Below are 24177 nucleotides of genomic sequence, written 5' to 3'. Positions count from 1 at the left end.
AGCTAGGACACCCATAGTTACCGGTTGTCTGCGTTTCTCAGTTGAGGGCACTGGCAGTCTCCAGCTATAGTCCACATCAACCAGTTCAAGTTGATCATGTTTCTCAAGTTATTCAAGTTAAACAAAGTTAACCAAGTTAATCAAATTATCCAGACACACATATATCCACAATTGCTTTGCGAGGAGAATACTGAAGAGCAAAGCTTCCTGCACGGGTATATGTACTGGTGCTGATGTCAGATTGAAATCTGACTCCGTCTCCAGCTGCTATCAGGAGCACACTATACCCATTGGTCCTGAGTCCATCTGTCTACACTAAGGAAAATGAAATTATCAGGTAAGTAATTTCTCTACTTCCTTTTAATCTGTCGAAGAAGATCCTCGGGGAGGGTAACATTTAGCAATTCAAATTTGTCCATATTCAATTGATATCCAGAAACTGCACTACATTTTTTAAACTCCTCGACTAATGGTGCCAAGGAACTATCAGAGTTGACAATAGTGAATAAAATATCATCCACAAACATTGTAAGTTTATACTCTTGGTCACCTACCATAACCCCTTGTATCTCAGCAACTGCTCTAATGCTCCAATGGTTCTAGATAAAGAGCAAAAAGAAGCGGTGACAGAGGGCACCCTTGGCTGGTTCCCCACTCTATCCCAAATGACTTTGAGTATCCTCCATTAACCTTAATGCAGGCACTTGGAGCATTAAGGGAGGAGGAATAGCCTAGTGGTTAGAGCAGTGGACCTTGGGCAAGTCACTTTACCCTCCATTGCCTCAGGTACAAAACTTAGATTGTAAGCCCTCTGGGGATAGGGAAATACCTACAGCACCTGAATGTGATATCTCAATTGAGATAGAATGTCGGTATATAAAAATAAATAAATAAAATAAATATAATTTTTTAATCTGTGTCAGGAGGTTCCCTTCCAGGCCCATTCTATCCAGCACTGAGAACAGGTATTCCCAGTGTACTAAGTCGAATGCCTTTTCGGCATCAACAGTAAGCAATACCATGGGAAACTGGACTGTCTGTGCTCTCCAAATAAGATCTACCACCCTTCACACATTATCAGCAGCTAGCCAACCTGGTACAAATCCTGTCTGATCTGGGTGGATCAGGAAATTTGCCACATTGCTGAGGCAAGTAGCTAAAATTTTTGCTAAGATTTTTAAATCTAAATTTATTAGAGAGATGAGTCTGTAAGACCCACATTGGGTGTTGTGCTTACCTGGTTTCGCCAAAATAGTATTTCCCGCTCTGTTTGCACCTGTTGTGAGATACCACTGTATTTAATTTCTTGTAAAAGCCAGCGGAAAATCCATCAATACCTGGTGATTCATCCAACTTCAATTCTTTAATGGCCTGATTGACTTCCAATTCTGTGATATTTTTATTGAGACCTGCTTGTTGGAGCTCATCTAAGTGGGGGAGCGTAATATCTGCCAAATAGGCATTTATCGCTTCTTGAGTGATATCCGATCTCCCAGAATATAACTGTTGATAAAACTGAGTAAACCGTAGGCGAATGCTAGCGTTATCGGAGATCATCTCTCCTGTGCTATTCTTAATCTTAAGTATTTGATTGTGAACCGCCCTAACTTTACGTTTCCTAGCCAACTGTTGACCTGCCTTGTTACCCCCCTCAGAAAACTCTTGTTTAGCTTTATCTAGCTGGAACAATATTTCTTTCATGGGCAGGTCCTTTAGTTCTCCTCTCAAGTTATCCAGTTGATGCCCTATTTGGGGGTCAGCTCCTCTTTTATGTTTGACTTCTAATTTGCCTATCTTCTGTAACAGATCTATCCATTTTTTATTCTCCTCTTTCCGAAGATGAGATGCACGTGCAATCAATTTGCCCCTTGCCACTGCTTTAAAGCATTCCCAGATGGTGGTAGCAGATACCTCCCCAGTGTCATTTTCCATTAAATATTGTTCCATTTCCTGTTCCAAAGCAGTACCAATACTCTTTGTCATCTAATAGACTTTCATTGAGTCTCCAATATCTCTCCCCAGATTGACTCCCAAGCCCTTCAGTTTAAGCCAAATAGCTGCATGGTCGGACCAGGTTATAGGTGCTATCCCCGTTCTTGTACTTTATTAATCATTGTTTTATCTACCAAAATATAATCTATTCTTGAATATGATTGGTGCACCCTCGAGAAAAAGGTATAATTGCGTTCTGTAGGGTGAAACAGCCGCCATGCGTCTATTAAATTCCACTCCCGCATAAGCACTTTTAGCCCGTTTCTGTTGGACCCTGAGTAGCCTCCACCCCTACTGCTGGAATCTAGAAATGGGTATGTAGTCATGTTAAAGTCACCTCCTATAATAAGGGCTCCCTCCACCCACTGCCTCCTCATATTGGATAGTTTCACCAAACTAGATTATTGCAACTCCCTTCTACTAGGCCTTCCTGCCACCACCATCAAACTCCTTCAGATTCTACAAAATTCCATGGCCAGAATCATAACCAGTACTCGTAAAAGGGACCACATCACCCCCATCCTAAAGGACCTACATTGGCTGCCCATCACCTTCCGCTCACAATACAAGACTCTCACCATCCTTCACAGCTCCCTACATAAACACAATCACACCTGGCTCGATGAAATGCCTCATTACCGTTCCTCTGACCGCCCCACAAGAACCGCCCTTACAGGCACCCTCCACACCCCATCCCTCAAATCAGCGCATTCATCTCTTACCAGAGGGAGAGCCTTCTCCGTCGCGGGCCCCACCCTCTGGAACTCCCTCCCCACCTTCCTACGCCTAGAGACTTCACTTCACAAATTCAAGAAAGGAATCAAGACATGGCTTTTCCGACAGGCCTACCCCGATACAAACCAAACTTAAATTTCCTCCCTCTTCAGCTCTTCCCGGCTCGACCTTCCACCCCCTGTACCCCCCCTCCCCGCCCAACTCACCCTCTGCCCCTCCACTACCCTCCTTGTTACCCCAGTTACCCCTGTTCCTCCATGCCGCCTCTAAATCCTTTTAACCACCCCCAAATTTACGTTATATTTAAGTCAATACCATCGCTCAGATAATACTGCCAGTCTCTCAATACCTCCTTGGCTCTACATAATTTGATTGTAACTGTACATATTGTCAACTGTATATAGTTGCCTCTATTGTGTTTCTTACTTCTTCTATCAGTTCTGCCTTTCCCATCCCCCTATCCCCTCCCTCTCCCACCCATCCGTATCCTCCTTCCCCACTCTCCTCCCCTGTTTTATTGCTCTATTGTTTTATTGTTTTATTGTAATTTTCCTATTGAGTTCTTTGTAAACCGGCATGATGTGCTTCACGAATGTCGGTAAATAAAAGTTAATAAACAAATAAATAAATAAAAAACTGTCCCTGTCCTGTATTAGGTGCATATACATTTACTAGCGAATAGATAGAAGTACCCATCTTAAATTTAATAATGATATACCTCCCCTACAGATCTCTTAAGACAGATAGTCTTACACTGTTACAGACTAAGAAAAAAGTACCTCCACCCCACCATATTTGTTATCTTTGGTGGCTGCTGCAAAATATTGTGTGGGAAAGTGGTTGGAGGCTAATATAACCTCTCATAGTTTTTCTTCAAATGATTTTCTTGACATAAAAGAATATCTACTTTGTTTTTAATAGCATCTTGCAATAAGCATTTTCTCTTATGGAAAGTATTCAGCCTCTTAACGTTCCAAGATTGTATTTTTAGTTCTCCCATGGAGATGTCAACATTACTCTAAGCTTATTCCATCCCACTGTCATATATGCTTTTTCCAATTTCTCAACCCCTCCAGGTACCTGAATCAGCAATGGACAATCACAACTTCCCCTCGATTTGTGTCCCACACATCGTTTCATGCTCCCCCTTAATCCCTCAATCTGTTTTCCAACTGTATAGCTCCCGTTCCCACCCACTCCCCCCAGACCTTCCCTTAAACATACCAATTCTGGTATAGAGGACTGATGCCACACATCTCGTACCGATGCCCACGCAACCCCGTGCCCCCCTTACCATAACACCTGTTGCTGTTAGTACCCTCTACTATGCACAACTGAGAAACTATAAAACTGTAACCCCCCATGAATGAGTGGCCCACAGACTTAAGCTATGAAGTCCACACATAGCGTAAAAAAATAAAGCACAGTTCAGTCAGGAGTTCTCACGTCCTCTCAAGTGATGACTTCTCTGGTTGCTGATAGTCCACCTGACTGCCTCCTAAGCCGTTTGCCGCCATACTGGACCCGTTGCCATTTCTGAGACTTCTCCGAAGTGTAAGCTGGGGTCTGCAGCTTGTCTGCGTCATCCGATGTTTTCAGTAGGCCAGCCACCCGCAATAAAGTCACCGAGTCCTCCACTGTCTTGACCGTCGTGGTTACTCCCTGGATTGTTATCTGGAGGCCGAACAGAAACAACCATTTATACCGGTGATTACCCGCCTGTAGTGTCTGCAAAACTTCTCGAAATTCGCACCTTTTGCGGATGGTAATAGTGGACAAATCCTGAGAACCTCCACTTTCACACCGTGCCACTGCAGATCTGTGATTTGCCACGCTTTGCGCATTATTTTTTCTTTTAGTGCATACTTGTGAAAACACACTACAATATCCCTCGAGGTATTACCCCTTGGTCTGGCTAGCGCTCTGTCAATCTTTATTGTGGGGAGTGTGTCTTCCTCTGTTGCGATATATGCGCAGTTATTCTAAGTGACCATATCTTTTACTACTTTCTCACAATCCAATTAGGAATCTCCCTCCGGAATTCCCCGAATTCTCAAATTACCTCACCGTGATATATTTTCCAAGTCCTCAAGCCAGGTCTGGTGTTCATTCACCTCCTTTTTTAGTTGCTTAAGCTCCTGCTGGGCCGTGCCGACAGCTGTTTCCTGCTCACCCAGCTGCATCTCCATGTTGTCCACGCGGTCTCCAAGCTCTGCATAATCATGTCGCATTTCAGCAATTATCGACTGCAACTCCGCCCCCAAAGTTCACATTCCTTCCTGAATTTCACGAAACTAGTTCTGAAAGTCTTCACGTGAAATCTCTGGGTCGATTGCTTCCGTTGGTGATTGAGTATAAGTCATCTCACATGGGGATGGAGGCCGCGTCTCTCCTGCCTCATCCTTTGGTAGGCCCAAATTTTGTTTGTCCATCGTATTCTCAAAAGAGAATTGTTTTAGTTCCGCGATCTTCTTTCTCAAAGACATCCTGGTATCTTGACAAGCTGCTGTGTGCTTTTTAAGGTCCTTGCGAGGAGGGATTATCTTATAGCAAGAGGGATTTTAAAATTTGAGGCGAGGAGCTCGAGCTTCACGCAGCCATCAGGACGGGTGATGTCACTTCCCCCCTCCCCCTTTGTTCTAGTTTAAAAGCTGCTCTATCTCCTTTTTAAAGGTTAATGCCAGCAGCCTGGTTCCATCTTGGTTAAGATGGAGCCCATCCCTTCAGAAAAAACACCCCCCTTCCCCAAAAGGTTCCCCAGTTCTTTACAAAACTGAATCCCTCTTCCCTGCACCAACGTCTCATCCATGCATTGAGACTCCGGAGCTCTGCCTACCTCTGGGGTCCTGCGTGTGGAGCAGGGAGCATTTCAGAGAATGTGACCCTGGAGGTTCTGGATTTCATCTTTCTACATAAGAGTTACCAGTGTTTAGGCATTCACAGTTGGATGCTGCTGATCAGTCTCAGGAGCTACACTGCTGGATGTATGAAGGGTTTTGCTGAGATATTTAGAGGTCATGAGCATGTTTCGGAGATCACACCATCTCTTTGTTCTATTTAGTGGTCGCATTAAGTGGAAAATGGTTTCTAAGGCTTCTATTGCTAGGTGGATTAAGGAGGCGAATGTGTCTGCTTATATTAGCAAAGGCCTAGAAGTTCCCAAAGGTTTTAAGGCTCATTCTAGAGCTTTGGAGGCTTCGTGGGCAGAGTATCATGAGGTGTCTCCACAGGGATATTTGTAGGGCAGAGATATTGTCATCCTTTCATTAAGCATTACTAACCAGACATTTGCGCAAGAGTGTTGCAAACTGGTTATTCAGATTCCCTCCCAGATTAGGGTGGTTTGGGTAAATCCCATCCATCTGGAGGATAAAAAAGGAAAAATTGGTTCTTACCTGCTAATTTTCTTTCATTTAATTCTAGTAGACCAGTCCAGAGTCCTACCTTTGATGTATGAAGACCACTCGACTGTGTGAATAATTTTGTGTGAAGAGTACTGTATATGTATTGTGTTGTCTTGAGACATTCAAATAAAACTGAATGATTTTCCAAGTATCAATTTGAATACCTATTTCTATGTATCTCATAGTAGAACATTTCTGATTGTCATGCTTTTTATTACAAATGTTTCTGTTAATTTTAATTATGAATATTTTATAATGTAAGCTGCCTTGTAAAAAATGAAAAGTGTGGGATAGAAATGTTTAAAATAAAATAATATATAAATAAATCTTTCCATATATGTACCCAGATCATTCCTGACTCCTGGGTTTTGCCTCCCTTCCAGCACATGGAGACAGAGAAATTTTCACAGCCACTGGCACATAACCAGGCATAGTACTTGCAATCCTTCAGTATTTCTCTGTCTCCAGCAGATGGAAAAGGTGCAAAACCTGCAGTTCTGAACCTTAGGGGGAAAAAAAAGAGATTTTTAGTTTTTCATAGGAGTGGGCCCATCCCCCTTGGTTGTAGAGATGGATGAGCAGGAGCTGGGGACTTCATTTGCTCTGGACCAGTTTGGAGGTGAAAGCTGGTGGTCCAGTTCCCTCACTTCTTGGAGCTCTGGGAGAAGCCTGAGCCATTCCTCAGATAAGACTTCTCTTTTTTACTATTTTCCTATACTTTATAAAGTTTAGCTTCAAAAATAAAAAAAAGGAAAATTGACAAGGAAATAGAGCTCTCAGGGCAGCCGTCAGCCTTTCTCTGGTCTCCGCAGTGCTGATAGTGCAGAGAGGCAGCTTTGGGAGGTAGACTTATTTTTTCTCTCTGGCTCTACCCGTGTTGCTTGTTCCCCAGCACGGGTGTTTGCTTCGCTGGTGGCGCGGTGTTTACTGTGCCGAAGGAGGTTCGTTTCTCCGAGTGTGGAGAAAGCTCCACCCACCTCTCCCTGTTGGCTGCTGTTCCCGGTGCATCCCCGGAGGGGAGGGCACACATCAGGAGGGGCTGAGGCAGCATCTTCTTTGCAGCGCTGGTGTGGGGGGCTGAAGGCTGCGCTGCACGAGGCTGTTGATCCGTTCTCGCTGGGTGCGGGAACGGCAATCATTTTACAGATCTTCGCAGCTCAAACTCAGCGTGCAGCTGGGGGAGGGGATCTCCTGCCCACAATTTTGCCGGCTGATCTCAGCTCCGATGAGGCCTGGGGGCCCAAGCGGGGCAATCGGAGGAGGACTCAGATCCTCTAGCAGAGGATTCGGAGTTTTATTCTGTTTTCTTCAGAGTTCTTTAGTGTTAAAGCATAAAGCATTTTTGGCTCACAAGGCTGCGGGCCAGCCCTCTCATAAACGCAAGGCAGTGGGTCCCCCGCCTAGGAAAAAGACCTAAGGTGTCTGGGACCACAGGGGCCACGAAGAGTTGGAGAGTCTGTGGCCAATCCGTGGTGGGGGCCGCTTCTGAGAGGAGGTTGTCCCCGGGAGCTGGCTTGCCAGACACTGATATAGCTCAGCGGGGTCCGGTCGAGGAACCAGGTCCTTGCCCGATGTTGGAAGGCGATGATCCCAAGGTGATTTTCCTATTTCAGAAGAAGGAGCTGGGTCCCCTGATTCCACATGTTCTGGCGAAGCTAGGCATAGTGGTCCCTCAGGGGGATCCTGGCTAGGAGGAAGTGGACCCAGTTATGGCAGGCTTAAGGGGTCCGGCCAAGAATTTTCCTTTTCATAGCTTGGTGAAGCAGTTGGTGATCAGGGAGTGGGATACTCCGGAGACTGGCCTTAAGGTGATCAGAGTGATGGACAAGCTGTATCCTTTGTCTGAGGACACAATGGAGCTCTTGCGGATTCTGAAAGTGGATGCCTCTGAATAGGCAGTCACGAAGAGAATGACCATTCCAGTTGCAGGGGCTGCAGCGCTGAAGGATGTGCAAGATAAGAAGCTTGAGGTGCATCTTAAAAAGATTTTTTAGGTGTTGGCGTTGAGTATCTGGGCTGCTGTTTACAGCAGTTTTATGCTTTGTGAGTCGCTGCGCTGGGTGCAGCAGTTATAGGAAAACAAAGATCTGTTGCCCTCGGAGTCTCAGCAGGCTGAGCGTCTGGAGGCCGCAGTCGCTTATGGCGCAGATGCCTTGTATGATCTCATCCGTACTTCTTCCAGAACGAGGATGTCCGCAGTCTCGGCCAGGAGACTTTTATGGCTGCGGAATTTGTCAGCCAACGTTTCCTCTAAAGCCAAGCTTGGAGCCTTGCCTTTTAAAGGCAAACTCCTTTTTGGTGAGGATCTGGAGCAGCTTATACAGCTTCTGGTTGAGAATAAGATGCACAAATTTCCAGAAGACAAGCCCAAGGGGTTTAGGGGGTCTTTCCTGGGCTGCTCTTGGTATCGGGCCCAGAGGTGCTTTCATCAGAGCAAAGCTCTGACGACTGGGCAAAGGTAAGCCTCAGGGAGGTCGCAGTCCTGGAGCCAGTCCTTTCGAGCCCAGAGAGCAGGCAGGGAAATCTCCAGTCAGGGATTTGGCAGAGCTAGGCCCTCACAATGAAGGGAGGCAGGCTCAGTTCCAGGAATAGGGTGTTGTCTGGCTCAATTTTACGAGGAGTTGGCCAAGATCACATCAGACCGGTGGGTTCTAAGTGTGATAGAACAAGGTTATGCTTTAGAATTTGCGTGGCCCCTTCGAAGCCTCTTTATGGTATCTCCCTGTGCTCCGGGAGAGAAGTAGGTTGTGCTTCAAACTCTTGACCGCCTGTGAATGTTAGGAGCCATAGTTTCCGGAGGCTCGAGCAAGGGAAGGGTCTTTCTTCTATTTATTTTGTGGTTCCCAAAAAGAAAGGGACATTCCGGCCAATTTTCGACCTGAAAAAGGTGAATCGGGCTCTCACAGTCCCTCGTTTTTGGATTGAAACTTTACATTCCATCATCATGGTGGTGCAAAGAGGGGAGTTCTTGACTTCCTTGGATCTGACGGAGGTGTATCTGTGTATCGGGATCCACCTGGCGTATCAAAGATTTCTACGGTTCATGGTCCTAGGGTAGCACTTTCAATTTTGTGCCCTTCTGTGTGGTTTGACGACAGTGTCGCGGACCTTCACCAAGGTAATGGTGGCAGTGGCCCTCAGGAAGGAGGGCGTACTGGTGCATCCGTATCTGGACGACTGGCTAGTATGAGTGAAGTCGCAAGACCTATGCAAACAAGTGGTGGAGTTGGTGGTCCACCGCTTGACTTCTTTGGGATGGATAGTAAAATTTTTCCAAGAGCCATCTTCTCCCTCACAAGTCTTGAGTTTTTTGGGCATGCGCTTCGATAACCACATGGGGAAGGTGTTTCTCACGGAGGAGTGGATGATCAAGTTACAGTCTCAAGTCTGGAGCCTTTTGCAGGCTCTGGTGCCCAGGGTCTGGGATTACCTACAAGTCCTCGGCTCCATGGCCTCTACCTTGGAACTCATCCCTTGGGCGTTTGCTCATATTAGACCTCTGCAGCAGGCATTGTTATCATGATGGGACCCGGTGTTGGAGCAGTTTCATCTTCCTCTATCACTTACCGACTCGGCCAGGTTCAGTCTGCCATGGTGGCTGTCTGCTCACTATTTGAGCCGTGGAATGGACTTGGAGGTGCCTCAATGGATAGTGGTCACTACCAATGCCAGTCTCTCCGGATGGGGAGCGATATGTTAGTTCCAGTCGGTACAAGAACAATGGTCAGCAGAGGAGGCATCGTGGTCCATCAATTGCCTGGAGGCGAGAGCAGTACAGTTAGCCCTCCAGGCATTTTTGCCTCTTTTACACAATCGCCCAGTCCGATGGTGGTTTACATCAACCGTCAGGGAGGTACCAGGAGTTGAGCGGAGGCTCAGGAGGCAGAGATGCTCATGACTTGAGCGGAGCAACATCTGTCCTTGATAGCGGCCTCTCATATTGCGAGGGAGCCAAGAATGTGCGTGCCGATTTTCTCAGTCATCAGCGGTTGGACCCAGGAGAATGGGAGTTGTTGGAAGAGGCGATGCAAAACTGAGATCATATTCCTAAATAGAAAATCGACTTTATCTCTCTTGCCACCACTAAAAACAGAAGACCATAAAACTGACATTTATCCCATTCTTCATGCATGGGACCTGGGAATAATTATAGATAGCGAACTGAATTTTAAGACACACATCGCCACAAAATCAGAGAAGGATACTTCAAACTATTAACTTTAAGGAGACTAAAGCTGTGGAGCCTTTATATTGAGGGTAATCATATGGAAACTTAAGGCTTGCCCCATTTGTTCAGAACTCTCTACCTTGGAAAAGGAGCTGGCTGAAGTTAAAGATGAATTAGCTTCAATAAAGAAAGTCTCAGCCACTGTACATTATTCAGGAATTAATTTCCCATTACCACAGAATAACCAAAAGTCAAGGAAAAAGAGATTTACTGTGGGCTCAGGTAGGATAAGATTTACTGTGGGCTCAGGTAGGATATGCCACAGACACCCATTATTGACAGCTGTGCAGCCCACAACTCTAACCCCCCCCCCCCCCCCACTCACACAGGCCATTAAGGAACTTAAAAAACAGTATTACAGTGGGCTCTGGTAGAATTAGACCTGTGATCCGGAGACACACACTGTATCAAGTGCAACAAGTACAAAATGCCTTCTCTGTATTAAATACTGAAGAAGTTCTTGAGAAAAAGATTGAAGTATTATCGGAAAAGAGAGAAGAAACCCAATGCATACAGAAATTCCAGATCAGAAACCAAAGAAAAAAGCTCACTGTGATGGATGACTCTGTCATCAGAGGCACTAATCTTTTCCCTTGCATAAATGCAAAGAGAAAAGTGGATAACAAAACTCAACTAAAGAGGTCACAGAAGGAGTCCAGGAACAGCAGTAACCTGAACGAAGAAAGCTGGAAAGCTATGAGCACAAATGCTCATAGTTTGGGAAATAAAATCCCAGATCTGCAAGCCCTAATGGTGGAGGCGGACTTGGACGTTGTTGCTGTCACGGAAACGTGGTTTACGGAATCTCATGGCTGGGACACAGCAATACCAGGCTATAACTTGTTAAGGAAGGACAGAGAGGATAGGAGAGGGGGAGGAGTGGCTCTTTATGTCAGAAACAATATCCAAAAAAAAAGATCCAGAAAGTGCTAGACACTTATATTATTAACAAAAAAACATGAAAATGTCTAGCTCAAATTTAGAGGGATTGTATGTAATCAAACTGGGGAAACCTCATAAAATGCCAATAATAGGCTAAATCGGATGCCTATGTGGCTACTTAAACTCAAGCTCCAACTCCAACAATGTGGATGTCAGAATGAATATATAATCATTGGTAACCCCAGATGAGAAGATGCTTAATATATGATTCCATTAAGCTATCTTATCAGTCCAGTATAAGTCCACTACTGTAGGTGTGAGTGATGGTATACAATCAAATTGTTATAACAATATCCAAGCATCTGAGCTGCAAGGAAGATGGGGCAATGAAGAAGCACTATGGGCCGATCTAAAAAAAAGATGGGGCATCCATTTATATTGGAGTGGTTTACAGGCCTCCAAACCAAAAGGAAGAGCTGGACAGAGATCTGGTTGAAGACATCCAAAAGATAGGAAAGAAGGGAGAAGTGGTGATCGTTGGAGACTTTAATATGCCAGATGTAAACTGGAGAATCCCATCTGCAGAATCTAATAATAGTAGAGAAATAGTAGATGCTCTGCAAGTAGCTTTGTTCAAACAAATGGTAATGGAACCCACGAGAGAAGGAGCTATACTCGACTTAGTGCTCACTAATGGAGATAATGTCTCTGATGTCCAGGTGGGTGCCCACCTCAGCACCAGTGATCATCAAATGGTTTGGTTTAATATCACAAAAAGGATACGGAAAAGAAGCACAAAAACCCAAGTTTTGCAGTTCAAAAACACGGACTTTGATGAAATGGGGAAGTACCTGGAGGAAGAACTAAAAGGCTGGGAGAACGAGAGAGATGTGGATCAACAGTGGACCAATCTAAAAGGAGCAATTACCAAGGCAACTAATCTATATGTTAGAAAAGTAAAGAAAAGCAAAAGAAAAATGAAACCTATCTGGTTCTCAAAGGAGGTGGCTGACAAAATAAAGGCTAAAAGAACAGCATTCAAGAAATATAAAAGATCCCAAAGGGAGGAGCAGAAAGAAGAATATCTGGTAGAACTGAGTGAGACAAAGAAATTAATCAAGACAGCAAAAAGTCAAGCGGAAGAGAGGATTGCCAAGAAGGTAAAGAGAGGTGACAAAACATTTTTCAGATACATCAGTGAAAAAAAGAGAAAAGTTCAAAGTGGTATAGTGAAATTGAAAGGTGAAAAGGATCAATGTGTGGAGAGAGATGAAGAAATGGCAGAAATATTAAATGAATACTTCAGTTCTATGTTCACTAAAGAGGACCTTGGAGAAGGACCATTGCTAGTTAACAAGAAACTGGAGGGGAGTGGAGTAGATGTAACTCCATTTACAGTAGAAAATGTATGGGAAGAGCTGGAGAAACTGAAAGTGGACAGAGCCATGGGGCCTGATGAAGTTCATCCCAGGATACTGAGGGAACTCAGAGATGTGCTGGCAGGTCCACTGTGTGACCTGTTCAATAGATCCCTAGAAACGGGAGCGGTGCCGAGTGATTGGAGAAGAGTGGTGGTGGTCCCGTTTCACAAGAGTGGGAACAGAGAAGAGGCTGGTAACTACAGACCGGTTAGCCTCACTTCGGTGGTGGGAAAAGTAATGGAGTCACTGTTAAAAGAGAGAATAGTGAACTATCTACAGTCGGGAAAATTGCTGGACCAGAGGCAGCATGGATTCACCAGGGGAAGATCCTGTCAGACAAATCTGATTGACTTTTTTGACTGGGTAACCAAGGAATTGGATCAAGGAAAAGCACTCAATGTCATCTACTTGGATTTCAGCAAAGCTTTTGACACGTCCCTCACAGGAGACTGGTGAATAAAATGAGAAGCTTAGGAGTGAATGCCGAGGTGGTGGCCTACATTGCAAACTGGTTGACGGACAGAAGACAATGTGTGATGGTAAATGGAACTTACTCTGAAGAGAGAGCGGTTTTAAGCGGTGTACCGCAAGGATCGATGTTGGGACCGGTCCTGTTCAATATCTTTGTGAACGACATTGCGGACGGGATAGAAGGTAAGGTTTGTCTTTTTGCGGATGACACTAAGATCTGCAACAGAGTGGACACGCCGGAAAGAGTGGAGAGAATGAGACGGAATTTAAGGAAGCTGGAAGAGTGGTCGAAGATATGGCAGCTGAGATTCAATGCCAAGAAGTGCAGAGTCATGCATATGGGGAGTGGAAATCCAAATGAACTGTATTCGATGGGGGGAGAAAGGCTGATGTGCACGGAGCAGGAGAGAGACCTTGGGGTGATAGTGTCTAATGATCTGAAGTCAGTGAAACAATGTGACAAGGCGATAGCTAAAACCAGAATATTGGGCTGCATAGAGAGAGGAATATCGAGTAAGAAAAGGGAAGTGATTATCCCCTTGTACAGGTCCTTGGTGAGGCCTCACCTGAAGTACTGTGTTCAGTTCTGGAGACCGTATCTCTGAAGAGACAGAGACAAGATGGAGGCGGTCCAGAGAAGGGTGACCAAAAAGGTGGAAGGTCCTCATTGAATGACTTATGAGGAGAGATTGAAGAATCTAAATATGTACACCCTGGAGGAAAGGAGGAGCAGAGGTGATATGATACAGACTTTCAGATACTTGAAAGGTTTTAATGATCCAAAGACAACGACAAACCTTTTCCATCGGAAAAAAATCAGCAGAACCAGGGGTCACAATTTGAAGCTCCAGGAAGGAAGACTCAGAACCAATGTCAGGAAGTATTTCTTCACGGAGAGGGTAGTGGATGCCTGGAATGCCCTTCCGGAGGAAGTGGTAAAGACCAGAACTGTGAAGGACTTCAAAGGGGCGTGGGATAAACACTGTGGATCCATAAAGTCAAGAGGACGTGAATGAAGAGTGGGTGGCTCGCGGGAATGACGGCTACTACCTGGAGATAATACCTTATTCAATAAACATACACACGGTTAATGCAACTCAACATTGCTCTAAGACTCCAACATTGCTCTAAGCTTCAACGGCAAGAGGAAATGTGGAAAAAAGGATTTGCATTCACATAAAAGCGGGGAGTAGCTTGCTTGTTACGGTGGTTACTACCCCAAACCAAATAAACCTGATACTTCACTTTCAATGCATATCCAGCATAGCTCTCTGCTTCAACGACAGGGGGAATGAAGAACAACCAACACAGACTGAATTACATAGTCTGGGTAAACAAATAAATATGGGTGTAGCTTGCTTATTGTGGCGGTTACTACCCCTAACTAATTAAGCTAGATATTTCACTTAGATGCAGCTCCATCACTGCTCTCTACATTAATGGTGGGGATGGAAGGGAAATAGAACCAAAAGGTTACTAAGAGCCAAGAGTAACAGATAAGTATGATAAGTATGAGAAAAAAAAAGTGCAAAACTTGCTGGGCAGACTGGATGGGCCATTTGGTCTTCTTCTGCCTTCATTTCTATGTTTCAATGTAACCCCTCCGATTTTAGAACTGTATTGCAGCTTCTCATTTTTGCCAATATTGACTACTGTAATTCTCTCTTACTTGGATTACCTTTATCTATAATTCATCCTCTACAAATACTGCAGAACTCAGCAGCAAGAATCTTAATTGATACTAAGAAGCATGAGCATATCACACTGGTTCTGATTGATATCTTTGCACTGGCTTCCCATAAAATTCAGGATAGAACAGACAGACTGGCTCAACACGGCAATTAAAATTCATGTACCTCATAGGAATCTCGCTCTGTTAATAAAGTCTTATTATCTATTCCGACAGTACGCTCGGCACAGCTCTCACAAGTAAGGGAACACGCAATATTTCTTGCAAGCCCAAAAATTTGGAACTCGCTACCCACTGAAACACGTCTACAGCCAAATTTAAAAATATTCAAAAAAGAGGTCAAAACCTGGCTTTTTATGAAAGCTTTTAATGATTGACACTCATATGCCTCAGCCTGTTATTTTTTGTTTTTTTTTGCTTTAAATATTCTTAAGATTTATTTCATCTTATTTTGAAATGATACTCATTTCACTAACTACTATTCTTCCTACCTTTTAAGCTCTCAAATATAATCCTAATGTATTTTATAATTATTGTACTGATATTAAGTTATGTTATTTTATTGTGATTTTTACTTTAATATATTATCTTTTTAATATATTATCTTATTTTGAATTATTTTATTGTAATTTTATTGCTGTTGTAAACCGTTGTGATGGCTACATCGAATGACGGTATATAAAACCAGTAAATAAATAAATAAATACATACATAAATTTCATTACTTGCAGATGGGGCTTTCCTCATATGGATCTCATGGCAACTCAGCGGAATGCCAAAGCTCCTCGTTTCTTCAGTTGCAGAAGGGAGCGAGCAGCAGAAGGTGACAATGCCCTGGTTCTTCCTTGGCCGACGACGTCCTCCTTTACGTGTTTCCACCGTGGCCTCTGGTGGGCAAGGTTCTGAGGAGAATAGAGATTCATCCGGGATAGGTGATCCTGGTGGTTCCAGAATGGCCCTGGAGGATTTGGTTTGCAGATCCGGTCAATCTAGCAGTGGATGGTCCATTGAGGCTGGGGCATCTTCCAAACCTGCTACATCAGGAGCCCATATTTTCCGATCAGGCAGCTCGCTTTTGTCTAGCGGCTTGGCTTTTGAGCGGCGATGTTTAAGAAAGAAAGAATATCTGGAGGATGTTATTGCTACTCTGTTGCAGGCTCGAAAAACTTCCACTTCTTTGACTTATATCAGAGTGTGGAGGGTTTTCGAGTCTTGGTGCACTGACCAAAGGCGGGCGTCAGTGGAGCAGATTTTAGCCTTTCTATAGAAAGGGCTGATGAAAGGTTTGTCATTTAGAGTGCAGGTCTCGTCCCTGGGTGATTTTCGAGGCAAGATTCATGGAAAGCTTGTAGCGGCGCATCCAGATGTGCGTTTTCTCAAAGGGGTAAAGCATTTCCATCCTCCTGTTCGTCTGGTGAGTCCATCTTGGAGCCTTTATTTGGTCCTCAAGGGCTTGTGTACAGCGCCATTCGAGCCTCTTAAGAGGGCTACCTTAAAGGATCTCACTTTGAAGGTGGTATTCTTGGTGGCTATTTGTTCAGCCAGAAGGGTTTCCAAACTTCAAGCCTTGTCATGCAGAGAACCTTTCTTACGCATCTCAGATTCGGGGGTATCATTAAGGATGGTTCCGTCTTTTTTGCCGAAGGTGTTTTTGGTGTTCCACTTAAGTTAGTCAGTGGAGCTTCCATCTTTTCCGAATCTGGAAGTTGGTGTGCCTCATGCAAAAGAATTAAGACGTCTGGATGTCAGAAGGGCTTTGTTGCGGTATTTAGAGGTCACTAACAGTTTCAGGTTGCTGGATCACCTTTTAGTGCTATGGAGCGGTGCAAAAAAGGGTCATAAGGCATCAAAAGCCACGATTGCATTCACAAATAAGCGTGGAAGTAGCTTGCTTGTTGCGGGGGTTACTACCCCAAACCAATTAAGCCTGATACTTCACTTTGAATACATATACAGCGCAGCTCACTGCTTCAACGGCAGGGGGGAATGAAGTAAAGAGGATTTATATTAAGACAACCAACAAGGACTAAATTGCACAGGCTGGGTAAACAAATAAGCGTGGCAGTAGCTTGCTTATTGCAGTGGTTACTACCCCTAACCAATTAGGCTTGATACTTCACTTTTATGCAGCTCCAGCACTGCTCTCTACATCAGTGGCAAGGGTGGAAGGAAATTAGAACCAAAAAGTTACCAATAAGGGTCCTGACCTCAGCAGTCAGAATAACAGATAAGTATGAGAAAAATAACTGTGAAAGCTTGCTGGGCAGATTGGATGGGCCGTTTGGTCTTCTGCTGTCATTTCTATGTTTCTATGGTTGAAGGAAGCTATTGGTTCCGTATACATCTGTCGGGGTCGTCCTATCTCAGAGGGGTTAAGAGCTCATTCTATCTGGACCCAGGCGTCCTCCTGGGTGGAATGTCAGCTAGTGTCACCGCAAGAGATTTGCAGGGTGACTACTTGGAAGTCTTTACATACCTTTGCCAGACCCTACCGATTGGATGTCCAGGCTTTGGACATTGGCAATTTCGGTGCAAGTGTACTCCAAGCAGGACTCTCAGGGTCCCACCCTTATTAGGGAAACTTTGGTACATCCCAGGAGTCTGGACTGATCTGGGTACGTACAGGGAAAGGAAAATTGGTTCTTACCTGCTAATTTTCGTTCCTGTAATACCACAAATTTGTCCAGAGTCCCACCTGGTGGTGGAGAGGAGATCTGGAGAGTCCACTTGGTCTGTCCTGTTTTTTGTTGTTATTGGCTGCAGAATAGCACATGTTTCTGATCGTTCCTTGAAGTTTTTTTATTACGGTCCATTGTTGTACGTTGGTTTTCTCTTTTCCATGCTCGCTCGGGGGATATTGTTTGCGTAAATTTGTTGGAGATATTGCTGTCTTAGCTTGGGTACATAATAATACTGAAGGACTGCAGGTGCTATGCCTGGTTATGTGCATGTGGCTATGAAACTTTCTCTGTCTCCATCTGCTGAAAGGGAGGCAAAACCCAGGAATCTGGACTGATCTGTGGTACTACAGGAATGAAAATTAGCAGGTAAGAACCAATTTTCCTTTTTTATTGAAGAGGTCCTTGCATGTTTGGATTTACCGGAAGTTTGGAATTCTCTGCTTGATTGGGGGGGGGTTTGGTTTTTGAGCTTTGATATAGGCATACTAGCAGGCTGCAGAAGGCACAATAGCTTATATGCCTAGAGATACAGTAAAGCTTTTCTTTCCTGTTTCCATCTGCTGGTAAGGGAAAAAAAACATCCTTCTGGACTTGTCTGGTAGGATTAAAGGAAAGAAAATTGGCAGGTAAGAACCAGCTTTTCCTTACCCATGGAAATGGGCTTTTACAAAATAGTTTGCCTGCCCTAAATGCTGGTAAAAGTATATGCATGGGGCCAGTTATGTGCACCCTTTTACCTGCTGTTTGAAGGGGCATTCTTGTGGACGGAGTTGGGAAGGGCTTTGGAATTACATGTATACTATGACATTTTCAAAAGTATGTTCTCCGGATTTATAGCCACTCCGGATTTGTAAATAATTATTAATTTATGATGTTAACCTTCTACTGCTTTTTTCTCTCTTGTCCCAGTTCCATTACCCCTGTTCATTGTAACTGCAACTCCTCTGCACCAGATTCAGTTATTGTATTTTCTGCACACCCTGTTCGAATGTAAACCGGCATGATGTGATTTTATCATGAATGCCGGTATATAAAAAACCTAAATAAATAAATAAATAAAATGTATATATTTCCCCATCCTTCCCAAATAATATGCTTACATATTAATAGGTGAATATGTGTGTGGATGGTTTTGGGGAACAATTTTCAAAGGGAAAGTACACATGTACTTTGAAAATTGGCGTAAAATGTGTGGGTAAAAAGTACCCACAGACTTTACACCAATATGCGCAATTACATAATTGCCCCATACCCTCCCCAGTGGCCAAATTTAGGGCCCATGATCACAGAGTTCTGGAAAGAGCCCTAGTGCCTGTTATGGCAGGGCCAGATAAGTTGGAAGAGGATGTAAAATAGGGGGATAAATAACGCAGGGTAGTTGTGAATAAAGGTTCATGGCACCAGATCCCAGTAGTGGTTCTGATTTGAGCTGGAAGTACAAAGGAGAGGAAGGAAAGTGCTAGCCCTCATTTCTCCCCCTCCTATCCCTTCCATCTCCCTTCTGGCTGTATACCCTCAGGGGCAGACCCTGCCCTCAGTCCCTCTCAGTTGTTATATCCTGTATCCAAGATGATCTTTCATCTCTCTCTCTCTCTCTTGCAGTGTGATCAGGTTATGGAATTTTCCTGGAGCGCTCTGTGGAACATTACAGATGAGACTCCAGATAACTGCGAGATGTTCCTTGGCTACAATGGAATGAAACTCTTCCTGGAGTGCCTGAAAGTAACTGCTCAGCACATTCCTGATTAGCTGTTCCTCTCTGTCTCTGCCTGCAGGATGGAGCTGGGGACTCTGTGATTCTGGTCTCCCTCCTATAGGGTGCTGGATCTAGCCCCAGGGCATTTTGATTCCACATTCATCAGCTTGCCTTACAGATGTTGGTGGTTGTTTTTCAGGAATTTCCCGAGAAGCAGGAACTCCATCGTAATATGCTGGGGCTGCTGGGAAATGTAGCAGAGGTGAGATGGCTCCGCCCACAACTGATGACATCACAGTTTATCAGTGTTTTCAGGTAGGTTGGCAGCAGAGTCCAGAAGAATGATGTGACCGGATACCAGCCTGGTTAGTTACAGGTCATTGCCCTCAGACAAGGACTGTGAGCTCCTTTTTTCCATTGGCACACAAAGGTCTTGTTTCCAGAATAGCTAAATTACCAAAAGCATCATATGCAAATCTCATACATATTCACAAAAAATAAGTGTAATTGTAGCCCTAATATGGCACAAGTGTCCCAGTTTTATACAGAATATGACAAATTATCCCTAGATCTTTTGAGTTTTGAAAACAAAAGGTGGAAAAATACTCCAAGCAAATTAGAGTTTTCTCAGATCAGATGAGATCAAATGTTCTCCAAATGTTAATATTAATGTTCAAGTTCGAGTTGGTAGTGTTTGATGGGAAAAATGTTCTCTCCATATTTATTTAAATTTGTCTTGCTTGAATCGAGTTACAATGTTTAAAACACTAAGAACAACACATAAAAACACAGACAACTCTGAGTCCAGCAAAAGCAGACGAGTTACAAACCAATAGCATTTCCCTATCTGCATCCTGCCTAAACATAACTCTCCCTCATAGTTACATAACAGAAAGCCTCGGAGAACAGAAATGTTTTAACTGCTTTATGGAAGCTTAACAAGTCAGTTAACAACCTAATGGGGCGGATTTTAAAACGAGCGCGAACAGCCTACTTTTGTTTGCGCTCCAGGCGCAAACAAAAGTACGCTGGATTTTAGTAGATACGCGCGGAGCCGCGCGTATCCACTAAAATCCTGGATCGGCGTGCGCAAGGCTATGAATTTTGTATAGCCGGCGCGCGCCAAGCCGCGCAGCCTACCCCGTTCCCTCCAAGGCCGCTCCGAAATCGGAGCGGCCTCGGAGGGAACTTTCCTTTGCCCTCCCCTCACCTTCCCCTCCCTTACCCACCCGCCCGGCCCTGTCTAAACCCCCCCCCTTACCTTTGTCGGGGGATTTACGCCTCCCGGAGGGAGGCGTAAATCCCCGCGCGCCAGCGGGCCTCCTGCGCGCCGGGCCGCGACCTGGGGGCGGGTACGGAGGGCGCGGCCACGCCCCCGGGCCGTAGCCACGCCCCCGTACCCGCCCCCAAAACGCTGCCGAAACGCCGCGACGACCGGGCCCGCCCCCGACACGCCCCCCTCCGAGAACCCCGGGACTTACGCGAGTCCCGGGGCTCTGCGCACGCCGGGAGGCCTATGTAAAATAGGCTTCCCGGCGCGCAGGGCCCTGCTCGCGTAAATCCGCCCGGTTTTGGGCGGATTTACGCGAGCAGGGCTCTGAAAATCCGCCCCAATATCTTTTGGAAGTTTGCTCCACAGCCTAGGACCCACAACAGAGAAAGTCTGGTTTCTCATTGCTTGCAGTCAAGCTGTTTTGACTGAGAGCAGTGCTAATAAATCAGATTGAGAAGTGCACAAAGCTTTAACCTGATCTAGTTCTGATCATGGTGCTAAATTATCTGATAGATGCCTTTCTTAAAGAAGATATCTTTTCAATAAGATACAGAAAGATACTATTATTAGATTATTATTGAAAAAAAACAGAATGCAGATCTTTTTTTAAAATTCAAGTTTTATTGTTGAAAATCAACATCTTACAGCATTATGAAAAAACATACGAATAAAGCAAATCCACAGTTCAACAAACTTATGCACAATTACTTGTCTTATTTCACTTACAACTGAAATAATCAAAGTAACAGAAAGTTACTATTCAGTTTCCACAGTGTGATTTTTTTTGTCTCCCCCTCCCCCCTTCCCCCTACTCCCTACTCCTAATGCCTCCCCACCCCAACCCTACCCACCCATCTCTCAAAACACCATACATGAGCCCTCTTTTCTTCCATCATCCACTTAGGAGCTTTTCATCTCCTTCTAAGTAATATAATGGTGCCATATTTTTTCAAATTTCCCCATACATTTCCATTTAACTGCAGTTAATTTATTCATATAGTACACTCTATCCAACCGTTGCAAAACTTTTTTCAGTGGAGGCGTACTCACTTTCTTCCAATAACATGCTATTTCCTGTACATACTCAGATCATTCCAGATCAGGGTTGTATATCCCTACCAGATGGAGTCAGAGAACAAAAACTTTGGACACTGCTACATAAGAGAGAGTGCCACCTGCAGTCCCTCAGTATCTCTCTGACTCCAGCAGATGGTTAGTTTAGATTAGCTGAGCTGAGATTTTGCTCCCTGAGGTGTTAGGCACCGTTGCGGGCCATTCCTCCAGTGAAGCCGGGCGTCCAGGGGGTTAGATACCCCTGACTGTGTTTCGCCCGCATCTTGCTGCAGGGCCTGATAACTAGAGGCTTCTGGTTCCCTCAGCCTCCGAAGCTGTTCCCGGTTTCCTCTGGTTCTGCTGAGGTTGGCTAAAGTTTTTATTTAAAAAAAAGAAAAGTAATTTCATCAGAACCTAAGAAGTTCCTTAGGTAGGGTAAGCCTCTGGACTTAGTCGAGGCCTGGCCGGGACAGTGGGTACTGCGGCCTGAGGAGGAGACCGAACAGTGTCTGGGGAGTGAGGGTCGGCAGCCCAGGGCTCCGGGTGGGTGCGACATCAGAGGTGATCGCTTGCTGAAGGGAGGGGGTTCCTTCAACTCTTTCGGAGCGCATGCTGGTTCTTTCTCACATTCCGCAGTGTGAGTGACACTTTCGGGGCAGGCAGCTGCGGGCCCTGGTGCCTTGGTCCATAGGTGCTTTGGTGAACCAGTGGGTGGCCGAGTGCGGCTCCTTTTCAGCAGGTGCTCTCCCGCAGTTCGCTGCATGGCGCTGAAATCCAAGATGGCCGCCTGCTGTGCATGTGGCGCAGCAGGGGGCAGGTTGGATTCACGCTCCCTCTGTTAACTGCGGATTGGGAGAGAAGGGCTCCTCGGGAGGGGGCCGCTCAGTTGGGCTAGGCCTCCATTCGGCCAGACCTCCTGCCTCTGCCTCGGAAGTCGAAGCTTCTGACCTCGTGGTGCCGGGAGGAGATTCCCCGCCACCCTTTCCCCTATGGAGCTGGTTTGTGCACCTCCGGACAACGCTGTACAGCCCGAGCCCCTGCAGGGGGTGGGGGAGCAACCTATGGACTTCTCCTGAATTTGTACTGCTTCTTCATCAGACTTTTTTGGCCAATCAAAGATCTGGAATTAAAAGGACACTAGGTCCAGCTAGGGATCCAAACGTTCTTTTCAGGATCCCCTATGGCCCCTGGGACTCCGTCAGGCGTGGGGTGACCCCGCCTCCAGTGGGGACACTATGGGGGTGCTGCAAGATGGCCCCCCCAGACATGCAGGGTCGGACCCGGGATCTGATCCCTCCCCAGACCTGGGAGATCCTGACATGGATGACCCGGCCTTGGATGGATTCCCAATCCCGGAGGGGGGTGACCCTCGAGTTGTCCGGCTGTTCAAGCTGGAGGAGCTGCACCCATTGATTCCCCAAGTTTTAGAAGAGTTGGGGGTTAAGGTCTTCCAGAAAGAGTCGGATAGTGAGGGAGTCAGTCCGGTGCTCGATGGTCTGCGAGGACTGACAACTGCTTTCCTCTGCCCAAGAAGATCAGGAAGTTGGTGACAAGGGAGTGGGATTCTCTGATTCTGGCTTGAAAGTGGGCCAAGCGATGGCAAAAATTTGCCCCCTCTCTCTGGAAACCTTGGACCTTCTGAAAGTGCCGCGGGTGGATGCGGCTGTTTCGGCAGTTACCAAGTAGACAACAATCCCGGTGGCTGGGATGGCTGCTTTGAAAGATATGCAGGACCGCAAACTGGAAATTCAGCTGAAGCGTTTGTTTGAGGTCTCCGCGCTCGGCCTGCGCATGGCAGTGTGTGCTAGCATGATGCAGCGTGCCTGTCTGTGTTGGGTCCAGACGTTTACGGAGGCGGTAGCAGTGGGCGACCTTTTGCCCTTGCAAGCGACCTGCCTTGAGGTGGGAGTGGCTTATGTGGCAAATGCTCTTTAAGATTTGGTTTGCACCTCTGCACGTAGTATGGTTTCCTCTGTGGCGGCTCGCAGGCTGGTTATAGAACTGATCGGCAGACTTGTCCTCTAAGGCGGAGCTCTGTAATCTCCCCTTCAAGGGAAAACTCCTGTCTGGGGAGGATTTGGACCAGTTGGTGAAACTATTGGGGGAGACTAAGGGCAATAGGTTGCTGGAAGATAGGAAACCGAGTAAAAAGGTTTTTCCTTCACAAGCTCGTTTTATGGAATGTATGTGTTTTCATTCTGGTAAACCTGTTCCTCCCCCTGGGTCCAGGCAAAGCTCTCATCATCTGCAGTCCTTTCGTGGAGATCGTCGGACTCCCAGAGATATGGTGTAAGTCAGGGTTCAGGAGGCAGTAAGCCTCCCCAATGAGGCCAGGGCCCCCACTCCCACATAGAAGCTGTAGAAGGCAGATTATCCAGCTTCTACGAGACTACCTTCAAGACCCACTTCAGACAGGTGGGTCTTGGAGGTAGTCCGGCACGGTTACACTCTAGATTTCTTGTTTCCAGTTCAGGACGCCTTTGTAGAGTCTTGTGTGATTTCTCGCGGCAGGCGAGAGGCCATGTGAGCAACTCTCCAGAGGTTACTCAATCTCAATGCCAATTGTCCAGTCCCTCCTGCAGAGCAGGGCCAGGGTCGATACTCGGTGTACTTCGTGGTTCCCAAGAAGAAAGGGTCCTTTTGTCCTATCC

The 24177-nt window shown here is 45.7% G+C and overlaps 1 protein-coding gene across 2 annotated transcripts in view; it reads left to right on the top strand.

The window, feature by feature from the left end:
• Nucleotides 1-24177, top strand: part of ZER1 (zyg-11 related cell cycle regulator) — a 170938-nt gene that overhangs the window by 81347 nt on the left and 65414 nt on the right. For both annotated transcript variants that reach the window (XM_029612340.1, XM_029612339.1), the window contains exons 11-12: nt 19107-19226; nt 19400-19515. In XM_029612340.1, the coding sequence (XP_029468200.1) occupies nt 19107-19226; nt 19400-19515 (236 nt within the window). The remainder of the gene's footprint in view (nt 1-19106; nt 19227-19399; nt 19516-24177) is intronic.

The sequence above is a fragment of the Rhinatrema bivittatum genome, chromosome 8 (genome assembly GCF_901001135.1).
Source record: "Rhinatrema bivittatum chromosome 8, aRhiBiv1.1, whole genome shotgun sequence".
Classification (NCBI taxonomy): domain Eukaryota; kingdom Metazoa; phylum Chordata; class Amphibia; order Gymnophiona; family Rhinatrematidae; genus Rhinatrema; species Rhinatrema bivittatum.
This window is presented reverse-complemented; position numbering and strand designations above follow the sequence as displayed.